Source organism: Scyliorhinus torazame, chromosome 8 (genome assembly GCF_047496885.1).
Source record: "Scyliorhinus torazame isolate Kashiwa2021f chromosome 8, sScyTor2.1, whole genome shotgun sequence".
Lineage (NCBI taxonomy): Eukaryota > Metazoa > Chordata > Chondrichthyes > Carcharhiniformes > Scyliorhinidae > Scyliorhinus > Scyliorhinus torazame.
Genome location: NC_092714.1, coordinates 80,654,409 through 80,669,454, shown reverse-complemented (window position 1 = coordinate 80,669,454; position 15,046 = coordinate 80,654,409). Strand labels below are relative to the sequence as shown.

The window sequence follows — 15,046 nt, the reverse complement described above, 5'->3', positions numbered from 1 at the left end:
TGGGTTGATACATGGGTGGGTGCCACAGTAGCGGGTGAGCAAACATTTAATAATAATAATCTTTAGTAGTGGCACAAGTAGGTTTACATTAACACTGCAATGACGTTACTGTTAAAATCCCCTAGTTCGGGTAAACGGAGGGAGAATTCAGAATGTCCAATTCCCCGAACAAGCACGTTTTTCGGGACTTGTGGGAGGAAACCGAGGACCCGGAGGAAACCCACGCAGACACAGGGAGAACATGCAGACTCCTCACAGTGACTCAAGCCAGGAATTGAACCCAGGTCTGTGGCCCTGTGAAGCAACAGTGCTAACCACTGTGCTACCATACGATCTGCAGGGAGGGTTTCAGCCTGTGAACCGCAGCAGTACATCAACAACCTTAGCTACCTCTACTGGAGAGGCATTGAAATATTTGGGATGGCATCCATATCAGTATCATAATAACATAGTAGCAGTCAACCGAGCTGCCATTAATTGTTGTGGAGGGAAAGAGGCCAAGCCTCGCGGCGTGTGATTGGCTGAAAAATATCAAATTGAATTAGTATTAGAAATATTCAACATCACCGACGGAGTTTTCCAAGAGCTTCTATGGAAATACCATGAGGTCTTTCAGAGAGAGTTAGGATACCTCAAAGGTATGAGGGTAAAGATCCATGTAGAACCAGAAACAACACCAAAATGTTTTCATGCCAGACTGGTGCCTTATAGTCTACACCAAAAAGGGAGGTGATGTTGAAGCGCCTGGAGGACCTGGGGGGTAATTATTCCAGTAGTTTTCAGAACGGGCAGCACCCATCGCCCCAGTGTTGAAGCCAGACCACACAGTCCGAATCTGCGATGATTATAAGATGATGATGAACAAGGCTGCCAAAGTAGATAAATCTCCTAACCCCGGGAAAGAAGATTTATATGCCAAGTTGGCAGGAGGCCTTAAATACACCAAGTTGGATTAAGCCACGCATACCAGCAGCCTGAGCTGGAAGGTGGGTCAAGAAAGTTTGTGACCACAAATACCCATAAATGCTTGTTTCAACATTGCCTTTCAGTATCTTGTCAGCCTGTGCGATATTCCAGTGCACAATTTTTGTAGATAATTCTGAAGGCTGTTGAGTATCTTGACAATGTCCTAGTGACATGGGCAACACCAGAGGAACAGAGAATTAAGTTGGAACAAGTAAAAGCCGATATTCAGCTAAAGCGAGAGAAATGCACGTTTCAGGCTGATGAATAAGAATAAGAATCTTTATTAATGTCACAAGTAGGCTTACATTAACACTGCAATGAAGTTACTGTAAAATTCCCCTAGTCGCCACACTGCGGCGCCTGTTCGGGTACACTGAGGGAGATTTCAGAATGTCCAATTCACTTAACAAGCACATCTTTCGGGACTTGTGGGAGGAAACCGGGGCACAGGTCACATATGTAGGTTTCAGAATTGATGCACCTGCTCAAAGAGAAGTTAAAGGCAATAAAAGAGGTCCCAGAACCAAGGAATACATCAAAATTAAAACCCTTTATGGGGACGGTCAATTATTACAGTCACTTTTTAACCAATTTGTTGACCATTTTGTCACCCCTGCATCTAATGCTAAAAAAGCACCAATGTTGGATGGAAAGATTCCCAGAGGAAGTCTTTTGGTTAAGTCAAACAGGCCCTGCAGTTGTCGGCCTTGCTGACCCATTTCAACACGGATAAACCCATCATTGTTGCTTGTGATGCATGACTGTTTGACATCGGTGAAATACTCTCATATGATATGGAAGACTGTGCTCCCCAATGATGCCGAGCCCCTCCCATGATGTCAAGCCCCACCCCCCCAATGACATCAATGCCCTCCTGACCCCGCCCAACCTCAGCTCACAATATGCAAGGCACAGGAACCCCAAATCACTGCTTGCTAGATTGCCGTTGTGCTCTTATGACGACAAGCTTCAATAATTGATAAATTGAAATCCAAGCCCACCTGTCAGCATGGCGGTACAGGTGGTCAATATTGCAATCTGTGTCTTGAGGCAAGCACACATGAACTGGCTGCTGAGCAACGCGATGGAGAATCAGCCAATGATATGACTGCAGCACAGCATAGGTCAGTGCAGGACAGAATGAGCCAGAAAAAGTCCAGTGAGGAGCAAATGCTTGGAGGTAGTGGAATGTCCAGTCCAAGTCGAATATCTGTGGCTTTACTGGCAACTGTCTGGCAGGATTCCATTCTTTAACTGTCCAGAGGAGTAAGAGACTTTGTGAAGGCCCGTAAAGACCAATGGTGGATGATGGCTACTCACTAGTTATAACTGTCTGCATGTGACCACTAGCTATTTTATCAGACCAGCAGATGTTCTCTCTTGAAGAACAGAATTTAGACAGGCGAACATGGCAGAGTGGCCGATTTTTTAGATTTTCTTGCTTAAATCAGTTGTTTGCAATCCATGGCAACTTAGATGGCTTTTCTTCTGTACTTTTTCTTCACAAAATCATCAATGTCATCATCAGTATAATCTTGTACGGATGCATTTTCAGTTGTCAGTCTTGCTGAACTTGTCGAATGTTCCTGACTCATCGTATTTCGCCGATGATTTTTCACTCTTTCCAATAGAGAAAGAATGTTCACCGGAAGCTTTTGCGACAATTATTGCTAAAAAGACCTTCGACATTTGGAAAGGTTGCCTGCAAACCATTAAGTACAAGTCTGTACAAATCAGCTGGTGATCTCGAAGCATAAAGCTCATTATTGACAAAATGAATGAATTGTTTCACTTAATCTTCAAAAACATTTGTGTCTATGTCCTCCCGGTAGAATTCAATTAACCTCTTAGTGCTGCGGCTCTTAGCATTCTCATCCAAATTTTTGTCAAAAAGCACACAAAATAATTCAACAGTCTTCTTCAGAGATCCACTTCTACTCTGCAATTGAACCATTATCACATAAATAACATTTACAGTCTCAATAATGATTTTCTCTTTCCCTTTAAAGTGATTTCATTGTCTCTAGATAAATAGAACATAGACCATTACAGCGCAGTACAGGTCCTTCGGCCCTCGATGTTGCGCAGACCTATGAAACCACGCTAAAGCCCATCTACACTATTCCCTTATCGTCCATATGTCTATCCAATAACCATTTGAATGCCCTTAGTGTTGGCGAGTCCACTACTGTTGCAGGCAGGGCATTCCACGCCCTTACTACTCTGAGTAAAGAACCTACCTCTGACATCTGTCCTATATCTATCTCCGCTCAATTTAAAGCTATGTCCCCTCGTGCTAGACATCACCATCCGAGGAAAAAGGCTCTCACTGTCCACCCTATCCTATCCTCTGATCATCTTGTGTGCCTCAATTAAGTCACCTCTTAACCTTCTTCTCTCTAACGAAAACAGCCTCAAGTCCCTCAGCCTTTCCTCATAAGATCTTCCCTCCATACCAGGCAACATTCTGGTAAATCTCCTCTGCACCCTTTCCGATGCTTCCACATTCTTCCTATAATGCGGCGACCAGATGTGCACACAATACTCCAAATGCGGCCGCACCAGAGTTTTGTACAGCTGCAACATGACCTCATGGCTCCGAAACTCAATCCCTCTACCAATAAAAGCTAACACACCGTCCGCCTTCTTAACAACCCTCTCAACCTGGGTGGCAACTTTCAGGGATCTATGTACATGGACACCGAGATCTCTCCTCTCATCCACACTGCCAAGAATCATACCATTAGCCCAGTACTCTGTCTTCCTGTTATTCCTTCCAAAATGAATCACCTCACACTTTTCTGCATTAAACTCCATTTGCCACCTCTCAGCCCAGCGCTGCAGCTTATCTATGTCCCTCTGTAACTTGTAACATCCTTCCGCACTGTCCACAACACCACCGACTTCAGTGTCATCTGCAAATTTACTCACCCATTCTTTTACGCCCTCCTCCAGGTCATTTATAAAAATGACAAACAGCAGTGGCCCCAAAACAGATCCTCATGGTACACCACTAGTAACTGGACCCCAGTCTGAACATTTCCCATCAGCCACCACCCTTTGTCTTCTTCCAGCTAGCCAATTTCTGATCCAAACTGCTAAATCTCCCTGAATCCCATGCCTCCGTATTTTCTGAAGTAGCCTACAGTGGGGAACCTTATCAACCGCTTTACTGAAATCCATATACACCACATCAACTGCTTTACCCTCATCCACCTGTTTGGTCACCTTCTCAAAGAACTCAATAAGGTTTGTGAGGCACGACCTACCCTTCACAAAACCGTGTTGACTATGTCTAATCAAATTATTCCTTTCCAGACGATCATACATCCTATCTCTTATAAAGCTTTCCAAGATTTTGCCCACAACACAAGTAAGGCTCACTGGTCTATAGTTATCGGGGTTGTCTCTACTCGCCTTCTTGAACAAGGGGACAACATTTGCTATCCTCCAGTCTTCTGGCACTATTCCTGTAGCCAATGATGACATAAAAATCAAAGCCAAAGGCCCAGCAATCTCTTCCCTGGCTTCCCAGAGAATCCTAGGATAAATCCCATCAGGCCCCGGGGACTTATCTATTTTCAGCCTGTCCAGAATTGCCAACACCTCTTCCCTATGTACCTCAATGCCATCTATTCTAATAGCCTGGGTCTCAGCATTCTCCTCCACAACATTCTCTTTTTCCTGAGTGAATACGGACGAAAAATATTCATTTAGCATCTCGCCTATCTCTTCAGACTCCACACACAACTTCCCATCCCTGTCCTTGACTGGCCCTACTCTTACCCTAGTCATTCTTTTATTCCTGACATACCTATAGAAAGCTTTTGGGTTTTCCTTGATCCTACCTGCCAAATACTTCTCATGTCCCCTCCATGCTCGTCTTAGCTCTCTCTTTAGATCCTTCCTCGCTACCTTGTAACTATCCATCGCCCCAACTGAAACTTCACACCTCATCTTCACATAGGCCTCCTTCTTCCTCTTAACAAGAGATTCCACTTCTTTGGTAAACCACGGTTCCCTCGCTCGACGCCTTCCTCCCTGCCTGACCGGTACGTACTTATCAAGAACACGCAGTAGCTGTTCCTTGAACAAGCTCCACTTATCCAGTGTGCCCAACACTTGCAGCCTACTTCTCCAACCTTCCCCTCCCAAGTCATGTCTAATGGCATCATAAGAACAATAAGCTTGCGCAGTTATCTTGTAGTTCCAGTCCCATTTCAGAGTCCACTTTTTGTTCAGGTTTTTCAGATGATGTGTTGTCTCCGGAAAGCGGCAGGCCAACCTCTTCAGATATGTTATCAAAGCGTTTTGTGGATGTAGTTTAAAGTAAGTGCCAAACTGTCTTTTTGCCTAGCTTTGTCCTCTTGATTTGCCTTCAACTTACGGCATTTCTGGCTGCCAGGTTCATGTACCTCTTCATATCGACTGGGGATGATCTGTCTTGATTTAAACGTTCATGAATAAGTCTTCAGAATCTTCTATCGAGTGAAGCCTCCTTAAGCAAAAGCAGCTGAAATTTGTGCAAACTCCACAGACAGTAAACTCAAGGCCAGAATTGAACCCAGGTCCCTGGTGCTGTGAGGGAGACTTGTGGGCTCTCTTCTTTCTGGTCAATTGAATGCCCGTCCTTCTCAACCCTGGCCTGGAGGTCATGAGTCGCCCATCTTCTCCTCCTCACCTCGCTGAAGCTTTGCAGGCTCTCACCCCGATGTTAGGTCGGTGACCTCACTTTTGCCTCAGGCTGCCCAACAGATCGAATGCCAGAAACCTGGCTGTTACTTTGCACCTTAATTCACCTTAATTCAATGAAAGTTCAGAAACCTCACACCAATTCAAGAGATCCATGCCTGAACTGCTCCAAGTCTCCACCATCTCTCAAGATCTGGTAAACTGTTTTTCCACAAAGGGTAACCCACTAATCAAAGCCCGTGTTGTTCTGTATTTTCTGCTGATAGGCAAGTCTATCACGTCGGGTAGGCCATGAATGACAAAGATTTGGCGCAGCTTGTCCACAGTGGCCGCTGCAGTGGTCAAATGCATAGCCTGTACATCCAGCCACTTCGAATGGGCATCTTTCCCAATCAAAAACATCATACCCAAAAAGGGATCCGCGAAGTCTATGTGGAGCCTCATCCACGAATGCCCCGGCTACCCCCGGCAAATTTAGAGCTACAAGGCTCTGATTGGTGTTTCCATGGTATTCCCACCATAACAGTCACCCCTTCGTTTGGGGCCCCCCTATTGGCCGGGGTCTCACGCTGCAATGTTGTGTGTTTCACTGAAAGTCCACTCTTGCCCAGGAGGCAGCCTCTTCAAAAATTGCGCAGCAATTTCCTGGGAAATCTAAAATGAAGGTCCTGGACAAGAGTTACATTTGGTGGCCAGGGATTGACAATGACATAGAAAGCATGGTCAACTGATGCAACCACTGCCAGTCTCAACACATCCTTCCGTGCTTACAGCAGGTTTGCGTCCTTGGGAGTAGCCGGGGCATTCGTGGATGAGGCTGCATATAGACTGGCTTGACCTTATTTTCCCAAATCGGTCAGGTAGGGTGGAGGCTAAAGAAGCCTCACAGAAAAGCCACCATTGTATAGCGAAGAGGACAGGTTGTTTAAAGCAAACAACTGAGTGTAGATGTGAAACTTTGGATGCCCAGATGGTTATTTGGAAGAGTTGCTAGCAGGACTGGGCCTTTATCCTATGTCATAAGTCTACAGGGCCATGAAGCTAAAAAACCCATTGCTCATTTGAGAAGAAAGAAACCGTCATCCCCAAAAAGGTGCAGGTGGTCCCAATCTCAGCTACCAGTATACCACTTGCTGAGGCGGTGGCGTTAAGAACCAAGGTTTTCTCAAGGGGATTAATCCGGGGCCACAGAAAGAGTTGACGAGGTATTCAATACTACCCAGATTTGGACTCTGCCAATTTACCTGCCCTTGCTGTAGACTAGGATGCTTCTAATCTTGAAGGGTCGTGAGACATTCAGCAAGACTTAGGAAGTCACCCGATACTTACCTCATGAACTTTGTTTTTTTAGCTCCCTTACTGTAACCCTCTTCGTCTGTATGTAACTGCAAATAAGAGTTTCTGTTTTTGTATTTCAGGGATCTGTAAGGGGGTCGGGGAGAAGCGTAGGAAGGGGCACTACTTCGTGAGCCATGTAATGGGCTCTAAGCCTATGGGGACGGAGCACATGAATGTTAGCCTATCAGATATTTGGGCAGGAATCTGGCTTTTGAGGCTTTGAGTTTTCAAAGCAGGTTATTGGATGTGGGTGAGCCCGAAACCTCCTCGGTGAGATGGACGCTTCTCGATAAAAAGATTTATTTTTTCAGTGTTGTAGTTACAGAGTATCAAACATTGAGGGAAAAACCAAAGGGAAGAGCTGTGTAATTGTAATAACATTGAGTTCACACAGCTTGACAAAGCTATGTGTGTTGCTGAATGCTCTCTTCACTTGTTCCTTATGTTTCAGCCGCGTCACCGGCTTTTCACAGTAACTTCAATGAAGCCTACTTGTGACAATAAGCGATTATTATTATTCAGCCTCTTAAAATCAGGGTTTTCTGCGGTTTACTTTGAACCAGGAAAGCAACTGTCAAGACAAAAGTGCAATGTTCCAGGAAATGAGTGATTGAATCACAGGGGGCTTTAGCACAGGGGGCCATTCAGTCTTTTTCCCCCATAACCCTGCACATTATTTTCCAAAAACAATCCAATTCACCCTTCAATGCCTCAATTGAACCTCCCTCCATCACACACACAGGCTGTAAATTCCAGATCCTCACTGCGTCAAGTTGCCATTGTTCATTTTGCCAATTAATTAACTCTGTGCCCTCTCGCTCTCCATCCTTCCACAAATGGGAACAATCTACTCTGTCCAGACCCCCTCATGATTTTGAATACCTCCTTCAAATCTCTTCTCAGCCTCTCTTCGCCAAGCAAAACTGTCCCAACTTCTCCAATCTATTTTCGTAACTAAAGTTCCTCATCCTGGAACTTGCCCCATGAATCTTTCTGCAATCTCTCTAACACCTTCACATCTGTGTGGCCATTTGGAAACGCATGCTTGATGTAACGTGATATATTATAGTTGATTTAAAAGCATAATTGTCTCTCCAAACAGAACGCATGAACATATGGACAAACTGAAATAGAGAATGCAACTTAATTTCCAGTTGCTTTATAGAAAATTTACACATCTTCGCTCAACCTATTTTATTTAAAGCTCTCAGGCTTAATTAGGGATAGGCAACAAATGCTGGCATTGCCCGTGATGTTCACACTTCTCAAACAAAAGAAATAAATCCGAGAAAATAACGTTCGTCATCCTGTCATGAGGATCCAACCAAAAGTCATTGAATCAACCACAGGTTTGAAATGGTGTTTCCCATTTTGTTTTGGTGAGAAAGGCTAATACTGTGCTTTGCTCTGATTTTCTGAAAGTATTTCTATTCAACAAATTTTCAACAATTTTACAATACAAAACAACCCCAAGCAAAAAGCCCTCCACCCACTCCCCCCAAACTCCCCCAGCAGTCAACGGGAACCAACTCCCGAAAGTGCATGATGAACAAACCCCAACAAATGGAGGATTGTGGGTGGAGGGGGTACAAGTGATCAAACAGATTTACCTGTGGCACAATGAGAATACAGAGCCCACAACAGGTGGTAGACTGAGCAGGTGGCTCAGAATATGGTACGGGAGTTTAAATGCAGGGCGATGTTAAGGGAGGTTAGAAGAGCAGCAAACCTAGGGCATGATAAGTTGAGACGGAGGATGAGATCATCAAGGATGAGACGTCTCTCAGTGCAGAGGCTGGGAAGGGAAAGGATGATGTTATCGCAGTGAGAAACCTAGCATGGCATTTGGGTGTCACCATAGAGGATTTTAAAGAGAGTTAAGCGAGATACAACAAAATGATACATATATATATATATAGGAAATCATTATAAATCATTGCAACAGAAACTTTAATGTCAAATAATTGCATAGAAGTGACAAGAACATCAACAGGAAGCTAAATCTGTTCTTAGGATGTGCATGCACACAAGATTTGTAATGTAAGAAATAGTTTTCATTTCTTAAATTAGGTAAATTCGATTGTGTTTATAACATTTTCAGTTTTATACTGGTTAAACAGCTAATTAGCTTGTTTTAAAGTATTTTATGAACAAAACTTACCAAGGCAAGATGGTTCCTTTCCACTCCACCTTTTATTGTGCATGCAAATCACACTTTTCTGTCCCTTAACTTGGTATCCAGGTGTACAGTAAAACTCACACCTCGAGTTAAAATATGCTCCATCTGAGCACTTTGCACCTCCGTGGAGTGGCAATGAAAACTTAGGGCATCGTATTTCTAGAACAGAAAAATAACTATTAAGTGGAACAATCTGCTTCCTTATTCCCTCTCCCTTCCTGAAGGGGAATGTGTTCATTCAGCACCAGTCGCCTTTCAGTACCTCACACTAGGAATCTATTTTATTTGTGTCCATAGACCATTCATAATTTATGTCCAAACATGTGTACTTTCCCACTTGAATCGTTGTAGATCACCTTTCACCTTCCTGGTCCAGATGCACAAAGACAAACTATAACACTCATTTCCAATATCTGCATTAAAACAAATACTGCTGATGTTGGAAATCTGAAATGAAAAACAGAAAATGCTGGAAAGACTCAGCAGGTCTGGCAGCAGTTGTGGAGCAAGAAACAGAGTTAATGCTTCGAGTCTGTGTGACTTTTTAAAAACTCAAATGTCACTGGTTTCTCTCTCTTACACTGTCAGATCTACTGAGTTTTCCAACATTTTCTGTTTTTAATTCCAATGTCTATGTGTGTTTTTTTAATTCATTCTTTCACAGGATGTGGTATCACTGACTAGGGGTTTATTTTTATCAATTTCTTTAGTTGCCGTTTAAAGTTTTACATTAAATGATTTAATTAATTCTATTTCAACATTTGGAAATTCCTAAGTATGTTGAGGTGCAGAATTCCTAATTTTATTGTCTCAAACTTCTCCAAAGTTTTATCATAGATTATCATATCATAGAATTTACAGCGCAGAAGGAGGCCATTCGGCCCATCGAGTCTGCACCGGCTCTTGGAAAGAGCACCAAGGTCAACACCTCCACCCTATCCCAATAACCCAGTAACCCAACACGAAGGGCAATTTTGGACACTAAGGGCAATTTATCATGGCCAATCCACCTAACCTGCACATCTGTGGACTGTGGGAGGAAATCGGAGCACCCGGAGGAAACCCACACACACAAAAGGGGAGGACGTGCAGACTCCGCACAGATAGTGGCCCAAGCCGGAATCGAACCTGGGACCCTGGAGCTGTGAAGCAATTGTGCTATCCACAATGCTAATGTAAAAGTTTATTGCGGCATTAAATGAGTCACTGAATGAATAAAAATAAATACAAAGAAAGTAATCTGATATTTTGGAATATTATACCATCAAACATGATACAGCAATAAGTAGGATACACCTGTGATGAATGTAAGAAATTGGTATTTATGTTCTATTTTATATCTATGGCAGTAAGGGATTTAAAAGCCTGGATTAAAGTATATATTTGTTGCAGTGATATTATTAAAGAACCTAGGTTAAGGTATCCAGGCTGCCCATCTGTTAAATCTATAATTAAGTAGTCATAAAAGATGTTGTCATGATTGGTTCTAAGACATGTACTTGTCAACATAGAGAGGGCTAATGGGATATTCCTATGATTGCTGGAGATTCTTTGGAGAGTAAATAATTTATGGGGGTTGTACTTAGTCCTGGCTCAGCAGGTCATGTGACATCTTAGTGGCACACAGATGATGCAATTAATGGGAGGAGCCAGGTCTGTCTGCAGTTTTGCAGTTTGCCCTAGGATTGGAGTCTAACAAGACATAAGTATTTAAAGTTGAACAGCAGCTTTGCTAAATGCTGCTAGGTTGAGCCGAGGTGTGCTCGTTCTGTTCATGAAAGGGTCTCTCTCTCCAAAAGTATCTATACAACGAAGCAAATAATCTGTTTGTTCACTTCATTTATAAATGGCATTTGAACTATATTGGTTGATTAAATGGAATTAGTCGCAGGTATAGATAGTACGTTTATATTTTTCCTTGTGTTTAAGAACTGTTTAGCTGTTAATTGTAAAGCTATTTTCTTTGATCTTAAGATAGTTAATTCTGTGTTTAAAGTTTATTTTAACATAAAAGATACATATTGGTCAGAGTCATCACTCCTGTATGAAGTATCCTTTCCTCACAGATTTATAAATTTTTTAAAAATTGTTTAGGGGTATGGTATCTTAACATACTGAACTATTGGTTTCAGTTACTCACCTACCTTATGCATTACAGCTTGTCAATAAACCTTTAAAAATTCGCCTTCACTCATTTCATTACCCTCACTCAACAAAAACAAATAAATCGATATTACCCACCTCTGCAACGAACTGTTTGTGACCAGCGTTTGCTCGAAAGGCAATGGACACGGCCAGTTCCATAAATTTCGTATCCTTTTTGGCAAGTAATATCACAAGCTGTTCCTTGTACATTTTTGTGATATCCACCGTGTGGTGTTCTGCAATGGACATAACCATTTTTGATCTTTAGAGGAGCGCACCAGGGAATATCTGTGAACAGCAATAAAAGTAAATGTACAGCTAACCCAAGAGAAAATGCTGGAAAATCTCAGCAGGTCTGGCTGCATCTGTAGGGAGAGAAAAGAGCCAATGTTTCGAGTCCAGATGACCCTTTGTCAAAGTTGTACAGCTATCTTGTATTGCTTATATCTACCCTCAATACTTACTATTTCAGGCAGCTTGCCATGTATGATCCTGCCTATTACACTGTGGAAGAATAAATTGTTAGCAATTTCCATATCCCGTTGGTAAACAAAACATGCTATCACTGTCGTTAATGTCGATTAATGACAATCACTTCAAAGAGTCATTACGTAGTACAAAAACTATTGAGTATTGCTGCAAAAAGACATGTTATTGATGCTTTTCATCTTACATTCATCAGACAATTCTTAAGAAAACCAATGCATGGGTGTTGTGTATTGTGGAGAACTGACACCAGGAAACACTGAGGGTCAAAAATTAACGGAGCTTTATTTATGAGGTGTTCTTCTTCAATCTGGCTGCTTCTTAAACTGACAGTTTCCTGCATTAGCGACCCGATATGTCACTTCTGTGATGTCACTTAATACACAATGCTTACTGCAGATACGAAGACACAATGTAAACAATGTAAATACATAACAACAGGAAACAATAATTTATACTTCATGAGAAGAGAGTGCTGATTGGTTGGCGAGTGAACTCTGATTGATAAGAGGCATTGCCATGGACAATGCTCCAGTTAGCTGATGACTGACAGTTAACTGACAAGTATTGTTTAAATTCAAACCAGGCATGTTGACTCTTGATTGGTCAAGGCCTTGCCCTAATGAATGAACCAGATAATGGCTGTCATCTATTTTGTGGAGTTGAAACAGGCACAATGTGTGTACTTTGTCTTCTGTCTCCAAAGAACAGGGCCCAGTGTATTAATATGTGTAGCTCCCAGCAAGTGAGCCGCACTGCAAAAACAATAATCTTAAATTGGTTGTCAGTGTAATTCTGAGCACACTCAAGATTGTTGAACAAATGTTGTCCAATCATGGATCAATTCTAATGTTGGACACAGTGCGGCACTGACGTGATTGGCCTAAAAAAATATCAGAAGGCGGGGTAAATAGCAGCTGGATATGGCTGTGACAGAGAGCATGTAGCAGCCAAGTCCTTCAAGCGTTCGTCTTTACAATTATATATTCTATCATGATTAATAAACACACAGGTCCAATGGTCTCCCTCATTGGCGGGTCAGGTACAGGGGATTAATATGAATGTGCTGCCGTGATTCCTGTTAATTTTTCAAAGCCTGCCGATTTTCCTGCCAAAGGCATTTTTAGAGAGATTGAAGAGATGATTACCTCGTTCATATGGGGAGGGAAGGTGGCCAGAATTAAAAAGGTGACGACTACAGAGAGGAAGGCAGGCAGGGGGTTTGGGTCTTCCAAACCTGATGTATTATTACTGGGCGGCGAATGTGGAAAAGGTACGGAGCTGGGTCAGAGGGGTTGACTCCCAATGGGTCAGGATGGAGGAGTGTTTGGGTAGGGAGTCGGGATTGAAGGTGCTAGCGACAGCGCCGCTTCCGACAGCCTCGGGGAGATACTCAGGGAATCTGGTAGTAATAGGTTTGTTGAGATTTTGGAGGCAGTTTCGGCAGCACTTCGGGTTGGGGGCAGGGTCAAGGGAAATGCAATTCGGCGGAACCATAGATTTAAGCCAGGGAAGTGGGATGGAAATTTTCGGAGATGGGAGGAGAAAGGAATTAGGACACTAAAAGATGTATTTCTTGGGGGTTGTTTTGCAGGATTGAAGGAGCTGGGAGCGAAGTATGGGCCGGAGCAGGGGGACATATTTAGATACATGCAGGTTCGAGACTTTGCCAGAAAGGAGGTACAGATCTTCCCAGTAGAGCCAACTTCCACATTGCTGGAGGTGGTGCTGACGACAGGAGGACTGGAGAAGGGGATAGTATCGGCGACTTACAGAGCTATTTTGGAAGAGAAGGTGCCGCTAGAAGGGATCAAGGCAAAGTGGGAGGAAGAGTTGGGAGAGGGTATGGAGGAGGGGTTCTGGTGTGAGGTGCACCGGAGGGTGAATGCCTCCACCTCGTGTGAGGGGTTGGGGCTGATACAGCTGAAGGTGATGTATAGAGCACACCTTACAAGGGCGAGGATCAGCCGGCTCTTTAAGGGGGTAGAAGATGAATGAAATGAAAATCGCTTGTCACAAGTAGGCTTTGTGAAACTGGACCCGGGCCCTCGGGAGGCCATATTCGGGGTTGGAAACAGGCGTGGAGGCAGATGTTGTAGCCTCGTTGATCGCCCGAAGGCGGATCCTGTTAGGGTGGAGATCAATCTCTCCACCCTGTGCCCTGGCTTGACGGGAGGAACCTGCTGGAATTCTTAACGCTTGAAAAGGTCAAATTTGAACTGAGGGGAAGGATGGAGGGGTTCTACAATTCATGGGCGTTATTCATTATGCACTTTCGAGAATTGGATCACATCAAACGTATGGGAAATTGGGGGCTGGGAGGGTTGGGGGGAAGGGGACTGTATGTGTTAATGGTGACTATGGGTGATTCCTAATTCTTTTTTGTCATTTGTTTATGTTAACATGCGGGCCAATGTCTGGGGCTTTGTGGGAGGATGGGATCATTGTTATTGATATGGGGATTGACATTACATTCGTTACTGATTATTGTTTATTGTTGGGTGTAAATTTGGAAGAAAATGTGAAAAAGGAGAATAAAAAATATTTGAACAAAAAACACAGGTCCAGGTTTTCGCTCCCAGGTTGGGTGTGCAGAGATGGGAAAATTCCCAGCTCCACAAACGCAAACCTTCAAAAATGGCTGCCAAAGCTTCCGATTTTCAGTCTGGGTGCAGACCAAAATAGCAGTCGGAATGGGGTCCTTGTGCCTCAGAGGAGATGTGATTGCCTGGTCAGGTGAGTGTCAAAGCTCTAAACATTGTCCAACTCTGAGCTGACCATAGATCAGATGGCCCATTATCATTGTCGCCAATCAGTGTACTGAACCACTGAAAGCATGGACACACCTATAGGGATGGCATCATCTTACCACTACAACCTGCTAGAGATATAATGCACTCGTATAGTTGGCTGCCAAAACTAAATGGGCGGATGAATGATGGAACAGGGCTATTCCCATTATCCCAATATTCGTGCCACCCATCTAGAAGCATGTGTCCACACTGCTGATCCTTGACCAGGTCCCTCATTACTACACACTGTCATGGCACATTGTGATTAAGAGGGAGGAAATGAGTAGGGCTGTCAGTCACAGAGCACAGCATGCTCTTGTGGAATCACAACCGCAACATACATGGATCCAAGCATTTGCACAGAGCTATTTCCTCCACCAAACCGTACTAGTTATTGATGATGTGGCGAAAATGGTTAGTGCATGTAAGCACACAAAAGTGAATGACA

The 15,046-nt window shown here is 43.4% G+C and overlaps 1 protein-coding gene across 1 annotated transcript in view; it reads right to left on the bottom strand.

Annotated features, from left to right (window-relative positions):
- The window catches only part of srpx (sushi-repeat containing protein X-linked), a 110,798-nt gene that overhangs the window by 60,052 nt on the left and 35,700 nt on the right, over window positions 1-15,046 (bottom strand). Inside the window, exons 3-4 of the mRNA XM_072513888.1 lie at window positions 11,417-11,608; window positions 9,158-9,334 (exon numbers count right to left, since the gene is read on the bottom strand). Of these exons, the coding sequence (XP_072369989.1) occupies window positions 9,158-9,334; window positions 11,417-11,608 (369 nt within the window). The remainder of the gene's footprint in view (window positions 1-9,157; window positions 9,335-11,416; window positions 11,609-15,046) is intronic.